At 43.2% G+C, this 13,929-nt stretch overlaps 1 protein-coding gene across 1 annotated transcript in view; it reads right to left on the bottom strand.

The window, feature by feature from the left end:
• Positions 1 to 13,929, bottom strand: part of Pigu (phosphatidylinositol glycan anchor biosynthesis class U) — a 78,798-nt gene that overhangs the window by 40,467 nt on the left and 24,402 nt on the right. The window contains exons 5-6 of the mRNA XM_048431540.3: positions 10,967 to 11,076; positions 8,146 to 8,246 (exon numbers count right to left, since the gene is read on the bottom strand). Coding sequence (XP_048287497.1) covers positions 8,146 to 8,246; positions 10,967 to 11,076 — 211 coding nt within the window. The remainder of the gene's footprint in view (positions 1 to 8,145; positions 8,247 to 10,966; positions 11,077 to 13,929) is intronic.

Below are 13,929 nucleotides of genomic sequence, written 5' to 3'. Positions count from 1 at the left end.
ACATGCTTCGTGTCAGGGAGACTGGTGACTCAGTTCACGTCCTCACGGCGCTTCCAGTAAACAATACAAAATATAAGACAGAAGTACAGTGGAAACAGACAAGCCATCAGGGCCACACCTGAGTTCTGACCAGTAAGGAGGAGAGACCCAGTCATCTAAGGAAAACAGCACTGGCAAAGCAGGAGGGTGAGGGTGAATGGTGTCCTAAGACCAGGGGGGACATTAACTAACACAAGGCAAATGAAGAGGCTGGAAGGAGGAGCTAGAAGAATGGGCACTGTTGGGGGGGCGGTCTATAGGACAGGAAAGGGAAATGGAGGCTGGGGAATCAAGGAGTTCAACTGTGATTCTCAGCTAACCAGTGAGTTCAAGGTCAGTCTAGGATACCTAAGATTCTGTCTCAAGACAACAAAGCAATAACAAAAATAAAAAAATAAAAACACGGGAACCATTAGGATGAAGACAAATGAAATTTTACAAAATAATGAGTTCCAGAACCCAGACTGAGAGGCAGAATGTTACCAGTATTCACAAGAGACACTTTACTCCCTTTTTTTTTTTTTTTTTGATACAGGGTCTCACGTAGCTCAGACTGGCCTTGGGCTTGCAAAGCAGTTGAGGATGACCTTGAACCTCTAATTTTCCTTTCTCTATTTTCCAAATGCTAGGACTTCAGGCGTAGGCCACCAGCTCTAGTTTATGCGTTATGAAGGGTTCTATCGGCGAGGCGAGCACTCCACCAACTGTGCTGCATTCCCAGCCTTTTTTTTTATTTTACTTTTTTTGTAGAGCTAATATACTTTTTTGTTTTGTTTTTCGAGACAGAGTTGCTCTGTAGCTTTGGAGCCTGTCCTGGAACTAGCTCTTGTAGACCAGGCTGGCCTCGAACTCACAGAGATCCACCTGCCTCTGTCTCCTGAGTGCTGGGATTAAAGACATGTGCCACCACCGCCTGGCCTAGCTAATATACTTTAGTAAAAGTTACAAACTGCCATCTAAAGTCTCAACAAGCAGGCAGAGATCAGAGCATAGGTTTAGTTACACAAATAATCAAAAATAACTACCTACAGGTCTAAAACTGAATCAATGGCTAACTAGGGGGAACTGTGCCAAAAAGGATATGAGTTTTACCCCCAAATAAAACAATTTACTAGTATTTGCGAGCACAGCCCATATAAGCACTAGGTTTCATGAGCAAAACTTTACCTTTGGCCTCGTCACAGAAACATTAGGATACATTAGCTAAGTTGATATGGGCACTGGTTGCCATCAGGGAACGGCATTACCCAATCTAACTCTGAATATGTTTTCCAACTCTCTGTATCAGGGTGGGGGCCAAAACAAGCCTCTGCAAGAAGGTGCCTCTAGGGACTGCACCTTCATGATGGCCTGGGTGGGTGGCACAGCAGCAGGGCAGAGCAGGAAAGAGACATAGGAATGAAACAAGGAAAAGCCAGGGGACTGACTCAGCACATGGTGTGGTGACATTCTGTTTGTGTTTTAACAAATAAAGCTTGCCTGAAGATCAGAATGCAGAGTTAAATCACTAGAAGCCAGGCAGTGGTGGCACACACCTTTAATCCCGAGACAAAGTCTGAGGGATCTCTGTTAGTTCAAGGACTCCCTGGGCAGTACAGAAACAGATCCCTTCTAAAGGAAAAACAGAGCTCAAACAAGGTGATCCCAGCACTTGGAATCACGTGCCTTTAATCCCAACAGTAGGGGGGTGGAGACAGGAGTGAATGGCTGGGAGGAGAGGGGAATGTAAGGCGGGCGGAGACAGTCTGGAGCAGTATAGGCAGCAGGCAGTTTGAGGCAGCCTGAGGACAGGATCAGCTCTGTGGTCTGAGCACGGATAGAGGTAAGAACTCTAGTGCTGGGGCTGGAGAAATGGCTCAGTGGCTAAGAGCACTGACTGCTCTTCCAGAGGACCCGGGTTCAATTCCCAGCACCCACATGGCAGCTCACAACTGTCTGAAAATCCAGTTCCAGGGGATCTGACACCTTCACACCAATGCACATAAAATAAAGATATATAAATCATATTTTAAAAAAAAAAAAAAAAAAAAAAAAAAAGAACTCTAGTGCTGGCTGCTCTGCTCCTCTAATCCTTCAGCTCTCACACCTGAGAGCTGACTCCGGTTTTTATTGTTGGAACAATTAGAGTTTGTGCTACACAGTGGACTTAGCAAGGAATACATAGTCAGAGACTGGGTCACAGACAGTGACCTGTTCCAGGACAGACTGCCAGTGGGACAGACTGGATTCTGACCAAAAGAGCTGAGGTCCCAAGAGACTATCAGAAAAGAAAATTGCACCAGCATCTGAGGCAACAGGAGGCGGGGGAGCAGCTAGGGACAAAGCCCAGTGCATTTACACCCCTTGGCAACTGTGCTCTTTTAACAGGGCAGTCTGTGTGAAGGCAGTCCAGCCAAACCAGGGATGATGAAACTCTGAGCACCTGCTCTGTCCCAGACAGGACTGTGACCAGGCCACGTGCCCTAAAAAGTAGGCCTTTTAATAGCGACTACCATCCCCGTCTTACAGATGAGGAAAAGGGAGGTGAGCCTGGCCAGTCTCACTCCAGGCCCACTGCATCACCACCATCTAGATCTCAGCCTGTATCTGAACCATAATAGACAGAAGTCAGTGCGAGACTGTCTCAAAAAGTCAAAATAAACACAAGAAAGTGAATAATCCCGTCTTTAGCTTTATCATTTATGCACTGCAAGTGTGAAATACAAAAACAAAGGTTGGAGAATGAAAAACTGATTCAGTTTTACTGAAGATTACTAGGCATCACTATTATAGTTGAAGAGTCAACATGATTCAGAGAGATGTGGCTAAGACAGAATTCTTCAAATATTTTAATATTAGGAAAACTGTGATAGTCCCTATTTATAGCGGACATCAGTGGAAAATAAATGTCCAGCAACAAAAAAGAGTCAGGCTTCAGAACAAATGTGTGAGAAATGGATGGGGTGGAGTGCAGAAGACTCGCTTTTTCTCTGGTATGCTTAGATTGCTTTTATTCTTACATTATTATTTTTAGATTATTTTTATTCTTAGAAATGCTTGAACCATTTCTAATTTTTAAAAATTAAAGGTATAAAGAAAATGACAAGTGTGTGTTTAATGTCTGTATCAGTTTAGAAAGTACACCAGCACACACAATTTATACAGTGCTGGGAATTGAACCCAGGGCTTCGTGCATGCTAGGAAAGTGCACTACCAAGTGAGCTACATCCCAAGCCTTTGCATTACTTTAGGATAGGCTCTCAAAAGTAGAATAAATAAGCCAGGTATTATAGTGCACACTCAGGAATCAGAGGCAGGCAGATGTCTATGGCGTTCAAGGCCAGCCTGGTCTACATAGTAAGTTCCAGAATAGCCAAAGCTACATAGAAACTCTGTATCAAGAAAAGTAAATAAATAAAAAAAAATACAAACATTTTAAGACTATTGATAAATGCCTCCCAGAAGGGCCATACAAATGTGTTAAGTCAACTGGCAATGTTCATAATGGAAATAGTTATTATTATCATTATCATTATTATCATTATCATTTCATTATCATTATCATTATTATTATTATTATTTTACCTGAGTAGAGAAGTCTTGCTATGTTCAAGTTAAGCCTTCAGCATTTGAGTACAAGGGACCCTTCTGCTCAGCCTTCCAAGTGACTGGGATGTGTCACTATTAGTGCTGAAAATGACACTTTTGTTTTCAACACTGATGGTGACACATATCCCAGCTACTTAGAAGGCTGAGCAAAAAGGGCAGTCAGGTGATGGTGGTGCACACCTTAATCCCAGCACTCAAGAGGCAGAGGCAGGTGAATTTCTGTGAGTTCGGGGCCAGCCTGGTCTACAAGGGCTAGTTCCAGGACAGCTAGGATTCTTACACAGAGAAAACCTGTCTCAAAAAAAGAAGTGCTTGTTGCAAAATGACCACAGCCTTCAGAACAAAACAATTCAAGTTATACAATATGACTATTTGTTTTCAGCACTGGAAACTGAAGCTAGGGACTTTATGCTTGCTATACAAGCACTGAGCTACATCCCTGGCTGCAATATTATAAATAACCCAATAAATTAAACTAAAAGGCCTAAAGAAAAAAACATCCTAAGAAATTTAGAAGAAACAATGTCTTACAAAGAGCTAAGTCATTCTTCTGTGCTTCCCTGCAAAAGGTCAGTACACTGTACATAAACAGTTCCATGATACATGATGTCACATGACTTTCTCTTGATCTTACAAAAGATTAAGCAATAGTCTTTGGAAATAAGCATTCTTATCATAGGGATATTTTATAAGAATATAAATTTAGCAAAAACTTTAAGAAATCACGAGGGCAGTAGCACAATGATTCCACTGGTTATAAATGCAAAAAATTAATAAAAATGACAAAGCTAATTGTAGTAGTATTTAAATAGCTAAATATTAGGAAATCACCTAATATTAAATTGATTAAAAATTTTCTAAGCTGGGCATGGTGGTTGAAACATACTTATAATGCCAACACTCTGAAGCTGAGGAATTCGGAATCAAGAGACCCGGGCTGGTCTGGCCTACATCCTGAATTTGAAGTCTATCTGGGTTACATATCAAAACCTTTTCTCAGAAAGGGGGAGGTGTTGTAGAGATGGCTCAGGGGTTAAGAGAACTTGCTGCTCTTCCAGGAGATCTGTTCAATTTCCAGCACCCACGGCCATCTCTAACTCCAGCTCCAAGGATCCAACAATCTGAGTGCATAGCCCCCATATGCATATATACATAATTAAAAATTAAGTCTAAAAAAGAATCTACATATATTCATTCACACAATGGAATAGTATTCAAAAATAACAGGAAGATTTGGACTGGTCAAAGTGGCACGCACCTTTACCCTAGCGTTCAGGCGACAGAGGAGGCGGTGGGCTTGAGGCAGCCTGAGAAGACAACAAGCTTGAGCACAGGGTTATAAAGTGAGACTCAGCCCAAAGAGAAAACCAAACAAGCAAACTCAGACTGGTGAGAGGGCTCAGCAGCTACAGCATATGGCACAGAAGCCTGATTGCATGAGTCCAATCCCCAGGGCACACAGTGGAAGGTGAAAATCAAATCCCAAAGTTGTTTTCTTACCTCCACAAGTGTGCTGTGGCATGTATGTACATGCTCACACATACTCAGACACATAATTAACACAATTTTATAAAAACAAAATAAATGGGGCTGGAGAGATGGCTCACAGGTTAATAGCACAGGCTGCTCTTCCAGAAGTTCTGAGTTCAATTCCCAGCACCCACATGGTGGCTCACAACCACCTATAATGAGAGCTGGCGCCCTCTTCTGGCGCCCTCTTCTGGCTTGCCCTCTTCTGGCGCCCTCTTCTGTTCATACATGCAGGCAGAACACTATACATAATAAGTAAATACTTAAAAAAAAATAAACCCAGACTACATCTGAGCACTTAGAAAACTACAAAGAGAGGACTATAAGTTTGAGACCAACCTAGACAGCATGGCAGACTCTCTCTCTCTCTCTCTCTCTAAAACAAACTACAGTAGTGTGAAGGAGAACAGCTCCCATATAGGCTCATAGTTTTGATTACTTGGTCCCCAGTTGGTGGAACTGATTGAGAAGGATTAGGAGGTGTGGCCTTGTTGGGGTAGGTATGTCTCTTGGAGCTGGCTTGGAGGTTTCAAAAGACTCACGCCACTCCCAGTATGTTCTCTGCTTCTGTTTGTGGGTTTAGATGAGTTCTCAGCAGCTGGTCCATGCTGCCATAATCCTACCATGATGATGATGGACTCCTACCCTCTGGAACTGCAAACCTCAAATAAGTTGTCTTGGTCACAGTGTTTTGTCACAGCAATAAAAAAGGAACTAATGCAATAAAAAAAAAACACAGAAAAATGATATATATGGGACCATGTTACTAGCTGGCTTCAGATCTCCATCCCTCCCTATGTCCAGTACCTTACCATGGTGAACAAGCTAGACAGTCGCCTCCCCCTTTCTGATTATTTATTTTTGCTTTGTTTTATTTTGGAATTATGGTCTCACTGTCACTCAAACTGGCCTAGGACTCACTATTACAAATAAAGCTGTCATTTAATTTGTGTCAATCCTCCTGCCTCTGATTCCTGGGTGCTAAAAATACAGGCACATGTAACCACAACTGGCCCATATATTATATTTTGATCAACGAGATATTAATATATATGATGCAACCAGAAACTTTAAAAATTCATGCCTGGGCCAGAGGCTCGTGTTATATGCCCTTAATCCCAGCACTCAGGGGCAGAAGCAGGCAAATTTCTATGAATTAGAGGCCAGCCTGGTCTACGGAGTGAGCTCCAGGATGACCAGGGCTATTACACAGAGAAAAACTATCTCAAAACACCAAAATATGTATGCCTGCAAGCCAGAAGAGGGCACCAGATCTCATTACAGATGGCTGTGAGCCACCATGTGGTTGCTGGGAATTGAGCTCAGGACCTCTGGAAGTGCAGCCAGTGCTCTTAACCTCTGAGCCATCTCTCCAGCCCCCAATTCCCAAACTTTTAAAGCTGGGTAAATAAAGAAATTTTTGTAAAGATCTGTCCTGTCCCTTTATGAGACTAGCCCCACCCACTCCCTCCCCCCATCCGCTGAGGCAGGCAGATCTTCCTTCCCATTCTCTCCCAAAGAAGTAGCTTCTGCCTCACTCCATTCTCCCCACTTCTCCCCTTCCCCCCTTCTGTTTCTCGCTCTCTCTCTCTCTCTCTCTCTCTCTCTCTCTCTCTCTCTCCAACCCACCCACTGCATGGCTCCCTGCTGCCTTCTTCGGAGACCTGCTTCCATGGTCTCGTGGCATGCCCATCTGTCTGTCTCTCCTCATGGCTTGCTGCAGCCACTTCGCCAGTCCCTACCTAAGACTGGCTGTTCTTGGGACGGGTTGCCCGCTGCTGCCACTCAGGAACCTGTAGCGTCTTTTGCCGCTGCAACTGCCGGGGATCCTGCAGCATTTTACTTAATCCATTACAATTTTAAGGGAAGTATGGGCTACAAATTGAGTTCTAGACCAGCGCAGACTGCAAAGTGAGACCCTGTCTCTAAGAAAGAAAATAAACAAAAAGGTACATTTGGGGGCTAGATAGATGGTTCAGCAATCAATAGTGGCACATACTACAATCCCTATGCTTGGAAGGCAGAGGCAGGTGGAGCTCTGTGAGTTCAAGGTTATGCTGGTCTATATAGAAAGTTCCAGGTCAGCCAGGGATACACAAAAAGACCATGTCTCAAAACAAAAAAGCAAAATGTTTCAGTGGGTAAAGGCACTTGTGAAAGTATGACGACCCAAATTCTATCTCAGAATCCAGAAAAAGGTAGGAGAGCTGGGTAATGGTGGCACACGCCTTTAATTCCAGAACCTGGGAGACAGAGGCAGGTGAGTTTGAGGCTAGCCTGGTTCAATGCTACACAGAGAAACTCTGTCTCCTGTCTCAAAAAGAAAAAAAAAAGGGTAGGAGGAGAGAACTAACTACAGAGTTGTCTTCTGCCCTACACACATGTACCATGGCATATGCATCCCCATGAACACACAAAGTATTGCTCCAAAGAAGCCGAACTAACCAGAAGTGTAACACCAGCATAGGGAGGTGGTGGCAGGAGGAGTAGTCTTCGGAATAAAACAGCCTGACTCAGAACAACAACAAAGGCTGGCCTTGCCGCTGTACAGCACTTCTCCTTAATATCAGCTAAACTGAGAGAAGATAACAGCTGGCCTAGGGTTGTGGAAGACTGACATTCTCATTATAATTCTTTTGAAACATTTTTAAACAGACTATGTCAACAATGATTCTCTGAGTTATAGATATTTTAGACTAACTTTTTTTTTTCTCGGTTTAGCTCCATTTTCCATAATCTTTTATTATTTGTGTGTAATTTCTAAAAATATTGTATTTTTTCTTTCTTTTTGAGTCAAATTCTTGCTATACAACATAGGCTGGTCTTGAATTCCTTATCCTCCCGCCTCAACCTCCCAGCTGTTGGAATTATAGGTATGTGCCACCATGTGCAGCTTCTGCTGTTTAAAAGAAAAGAAAAATCTGGAACATAAGTATAATAAAGTATAATAAAGTCCTGCCTATTTTATACTCTTCTTGGGTGCCTTACCTTTTATTGTGGTCAAAATGAAGAAAGCAATGAGGGTGTTGTTGATGGCACAGGTAGACTTGGCAACGCAAGACAGGATCGTATAGGGATTCAGGAGGTAGCTGGGAAAACACACATATTTGTCATTAATAAACCTGGTCAATGGACCAGAGAGTCCTGGTCACCACAGCCATGAAGTTCAACTCATCTACAAAAAGGAAGAAAACTCCTTAAAAAATGAGTTATCCCAAATACAAGAGGATAGAGGGGCTTGGGTGTCAGCGAATAAAGGCACTCAACATTATGCTACAGGACATATCCAAAGCTGTCACATTTCTATTTAATAATGACAAAGATCCTATAAACTAACAAAAACATTGCAGTTTTTGTTTCATTTTTAGTGGGGTTTTTCATGGTTCTATTTTGGTTTGTTAGGGCTTTTTTGGGGTTTGGTTGGTTATTTTGTTTTTTTTTTTTTTCCCAGACAGGGTTTTTCTGTGTAGTTTTGGTGCCTGTTCTGGAACTAACTCTGTAGATCAGGCCTGCCTTGAACTCTGAGATTCACCTGCCTCTGCCTCCCTAGTGCTGGGATTAAAGGCCTGTGTGCCACTACTGCAGGCCTGGCTTTTTGTTTTGTTTTTGAGACAGGGTCTCCACAGCCCAAGCCGGCCTTGAACTCTAAGCAGCTGGGAAGGACCCTCTAGCTTCCACCTCCAGAGTGCTGGGAGGACAGGCATACTACCTGGCCCAGGAGCATTATCTTACTTTTGCATACGAGGAAACTGAGATTCAGTTATTAACTTGCCTAAGTTTTTACAAGCTATTAAATATATGCAAAAATCTTCCTAGTTCTAAAGCCAACATTCTCTCTATGAAGCCCTCTTTGTAGTCAGCAGTATCTCCTGACCCAGACCATGAACAAAGTATCCTCTAAATTCTACAAGTTATCTGGCATAGAACATCACAGGATCTTGGGACCATTAGGAAAAAGTTAAGCTGGAGTCCTTTCCCCCTAAAATAGGAAGGAATGGAATCAGGAAACGAATCTGAAGTGCTTTGAGTTGGAAAGTCTTAGTCAGAGAGGATTCTTTTTATTTATTTCTGTCCTGCTTCTACAAAAGGTTTGCATCTGTTAAAATGAGAACAAATAAATAAAATAGTAAAGAAGTAAAACCAGCCATAATCAAGACCGGGGGAAACACAGAAGAAGAAAAGGTAAAGGCAGAGTTAGGAAAACCAAAGAACTAGAGTGGTACAATATCAGCTTCAGACAGACTACAGCAGTACAATAACCAGCCTCAGACAGGTCTACAGATGCACAATAACCAGCCTCAGATATGGCTGAGTTTCCTGATAGACAAAGGAAGAAAGGTCAGTTACATAATTCTGATTGTCAGGAAGAAACACACCAGTATCTTAGGAAAAGATACTTATTCTCAAATAATGATCTTAAATCTAATTCTACCTCATAGGAATATAAGATTAGTAGTTCTAAAACCAAAGGCCTAGAAACTTTTGGGGTTTGGTGTTTTTTTTTCTTTTGTTTTGTTTTTCCCAGCAGTCAGATAGACATGTTACACAACCTTTACAGAAATGGCTGCAGCTATTATGAAACTACCCTCAGGGGACACAAGAGTCCATAAGGATTCATTATGTTGCTAAACCTTTGGTCCTATTAAAGTAGTTCCCATCAAATTTCTGAAATTTGTAGTTGAGAACCGATATACCAAAATTATCTCATAGGAAAAAATTCACAAAACCATTTTAAATAGTGAGTGACATTGAAAAGGCAGTTGCCTAGACATCTACCTGGAATACTGAATAGGAAATTTTTACCGGGCAAAGGCTCCTAAAAACCCCATTCCCCAGGACAGAATCTAAGATGACCTAAACTAGCTTCAAATTCACTAGGTGAAGCTGATCTTGAACTTCTGATCCTCCTGCCTCCTTCCAACGTAGTGGGGTTACAGACAAGCACCACCTCGCCCAGGACATTTGGTCCTGGGGACCAAAACCAGGGCCTTGTATGTGCTATGCAAGCCCCCTACCAACCGAGCTCCCTCTACAGCCCCTTGATTTCTGATATGGAATAAAGCTACATAGCACAGATTAGCTTCCTCTAAGCAATCCTTCTGCCTTAGGACCCCTGAGGCTGGGATGTCCAGCTCCTAATTCTGAAGAATTCTATGGACATGCTTTTCCGTGAGAAAATGTATGTTTTGTTTCATGTGAGTTCCGAGAAGCTAGCATGTTATTGATATCTGATGACTACTGGTTGGTTGAATAATCCACTTCACCTATCTCAGAGACACAAAGGGGAATAACCTGAGAGGATCACACTCACTAGCATCGATAATTACTCCTACAGAATTCTTTCTTAAAGCATCGGTGGGTCTCACTCTTCCAGGCTGGGCACCTAGCCCAGATGGGTATTTTACTTCAGTTTTCTAAATTATAAATAGGGATTAAATCGTACAGGAAATATAGAAGCTGTGTGAAACAACCGCCAGATGAAGACCAGAATTTCATACAATACACCAGTAATGAAGAACTACCGCTTTTTAGAAACACTAGTTCCAAGCAGGTTCCAGCCCAGATCAGCACTGAGTCAGAAAGCCTTTGTGAAGGGTTTGATTGTGCATGCCCTTGTGTGAGTCTTTGTCTCATCAGAGACAGAGTGGCTCTGTGTCGTTTGCTGGCCAAAACTCCAGTTGTGCAAGAGAACTGCAGCAAATACTTGATGACTAAGACCACAAATCTCTAAAACTACAACATGGGAACGTCTCATCAGATTTTCCTTGCATTTGTTGGTTCTGAGCTCTGAATTGTGAGGGATACTTACAACAGTGCCACTTTCAGAGGGATGGATCGCATTTCCATAGGGGTTCGGATGAGTTCAGCCACATCTGGGGCATACTGGTCCAGTTCTAGGAGGAGTTTCTGTTTTTTAAACTAGAAATGGGGGAGGGTGCACAAGACACACAAAACAGATGATTTGCCATTGTTTTAGGATGAAGACAAAAACCTTTGCCCTGACCACATAACACTGTCTGCCCTACCCTACTTCTCCAGGGCCCTCTCAAACTCGTTCCTCCACTCTACCCCCACCGAGTTCTAGCACATGAACAGGCAATGCTCCTCATGCACGCAGAACTCTCCCCTAGTTAGCGCCTACACAGCCTCGAGACCTCAGCTAAGTCCTCCCTCCCTTGAAGGACACACAGCCCTTTAGCTCCTGCTATCCTCGTTCACAGCCCTAGGTCTTGCCCTCCTGTGTAACTGATGAGGGTCCGGCTCCTCCCTAGAGAGTAAGTTCCACAAGGGTTTGGGGTACTTTATTTGCTCTCTGTGTAGGCCTAACACTTAGCACAGTGGGCAAACAATGTCTGAAGGTATGGCAAAGCCACTTCTTAGTCATTCCGGGAGGTGACATCAGTGGTGGCAGGGCTTCAAAGCACTATCAGCAAAACATGTCCAAGCAGTTTCAATGACCTGGATGCATGTTATCTCAGGTTCCCTTCCTCATTCTTCTGTTTCAAAGGTTTGTTTGGTTGGTTTCTTTTATACCTCCAGAAAGGAGGCGTGAAATAGAAAGGAGACTGGTGTGGCTGGGGAGCTGGAGTTCAGAGGTAGTCAACGCGGGTGGAAAGCTCTCTGCTTTCCTTGTGTATCCCAACAAATTCATGGGCTTGAGTTCTAAAATGGAACCATCATCACAACAAAGGGCAGATTAGCCTAGCAATACTTTGGCCACGGTCAACTGGCTACCAAGAGTTAGTGTTCATATTTCACAGGCTAACAGCTGAGCAGAGGGTGGGTGGGAAGTCCCCTCAGCAGCAGTTTTCAAGGATGCTGTGCAGACTACAGGGATACAGTCCCAAGGCCTACCAAGACTAAACATTTGTAGACTATAGCAAAAGGATCCTTTTGACAAATGGAGACATTTTTTCCCCCCAAGACAGGGTTTCTCTGTAGCTTTGGAGCCTGTCCTGGAACTAGCTCTTGTAGACCAGGCCGGCTTCAAACTCACAGAGATCCACCTACCTCTGCCTCCCAAGTGCTGGGATTAAAGGCATGTGCCACCACCGCCCGGTCAAATGGAAACTTTTTAAAAATAATTTTTATTTATTCTTTGATAATTTCAGATATGTATATAATGGTAATTTTGATCATAGTCATCTCCTACTGCTCTCTTACCTACTTCTCACTCCTGCTCTACACTGTTCCATTTTCTTTTATGTTTATGGATGTTTTGCTGGCATGTGTCTGTGCACCACCTGAGTCCCTGGTACCCATTAAGATCAGAAGAGGGCTTTGGATCCCCTAGAACTAGAGTTTTGAATAGATGTGAGCTACCATGTGGGTGCTGGGAATTAAACCTGGGTTCTCTGGAAAATCAATCAATGCTCTTAACCACTGAGCCATCCAGATCTAATTTTTTATTTTGTTTGTTTGAGACAGGGTTTCTGTTGTGGGAATTCATTCTGCCAATAGTCACACATCAGATTTCTCTATGTAACAACACTGGCTGTCCCGGAACTCACTCTGTAGACCAGGCTGACATCGAAGTCATAGAGATCTGCCTGCCTCTGCCTCTGCCTCCCGAGTGCTGGAATTAAAGGCGTATGCCACCACCACCTGACAACCTTTCTATTTCATGTGTATGTGTGTGTATGTATGTGTATGTGTGTGTGTGTGAGATAGAGAGACAGAGACAGACAGAGAGACAAAAGACAAAGAGAGAGACCAGTTGTAGGGAGACCAGTTAGAGACAGAGAGACAAAGACCAGTTGAGTTTAATTAGGGTTGCTTGCATGAGCACGGGAAGGAGGCATTATATACTGGAGCACAAACAAGTTACTTCAGTAACACTACTGAAGAGAATGAATCTCCCTCCTTTACAAAGTAGAGCCTTTTAGTAGAGGAATACATGTGCTGCCATTCTATCTAAATTAATAGTAGTATGTAGTATACTCTAGATGTGGTAGCATACACCTGTAATCCCAGCACCCAGGAGGTAGAGGAAAGATCATGAGTGAGAGGTCAACCAGGGCTACATCATTAGTTCTAGGGCAGTCTGAACTACATATGGAGACTCAGTCTGAAAAAATAACAGGGCCAGGAAGAACGCTGAGAAAGTAAAGGAGCTTGTTATCAAGTCAAATGACCTGAGTTCAATCCCTGACATCAACATAGTGGAAGGAGAGAACCAATTCCTGCAAGTTTTACTCTACATGTGTGTGCCATAGCACGTGTACACACATAATAAATAAATAATGAAGTAACAGAGGCTTGGAGTGTACCTCAGTAGTAGACTGCCTCGCAAACATAAGGTTCTGAGTTTTATCCTAAACACTAGAAAAAGGACAATATAAAAAGCAGCATATGATGTAATGTTAGCACTAAGAGCGCCACTTTCAGCACTCACATGGGGGAGAAACAAACCCCTAATCCCAGTACTCAAGGCGCCAGATCAGTGGCCAGGTGGTGGTGGCGCACACCTTTAATCCCATCACTCAGGGAGGCAGAGACAGGTGAGTCTCTGGGTTCGAGGTCAGGCCAGTTTGGATTAAAGAACAAGTTCCGGGACAGCCAGAGCTACACAGAGAAACCCTGTTCCAGCAAGGGGGGGGGGGGGAAAGAGGCTGAGTCAGGAGAATCACAAATTCTAGGTCCACTTGAGTGAGCTATGCACCAAGACCCTGTCCAAATCATACAAACCAAAAGGCTGGGAATATAGCTCAATCATAGAGCACTGGTACTGAGTTTGATTTCCAGCAATACAAACACAAAAGGAAAATATAT

Source organism: Myodes glareolus, chromosome 10 (assembly GCF_982192425.1).
Source record: "Myodes glareolus chromosome 10, mMyoGla1.1, whole genome shotgun sequence".
In the NCBI taxonomy this organism is placed as follows: Eukaryota; Metazoa; Chordata; class Mammalia; order Rodentia; family Cricetidae; genus Myodes; species Myodes glareolus.
This window is presented reverse-complemented; position numbering and strand designations above follow the sequence as displayed.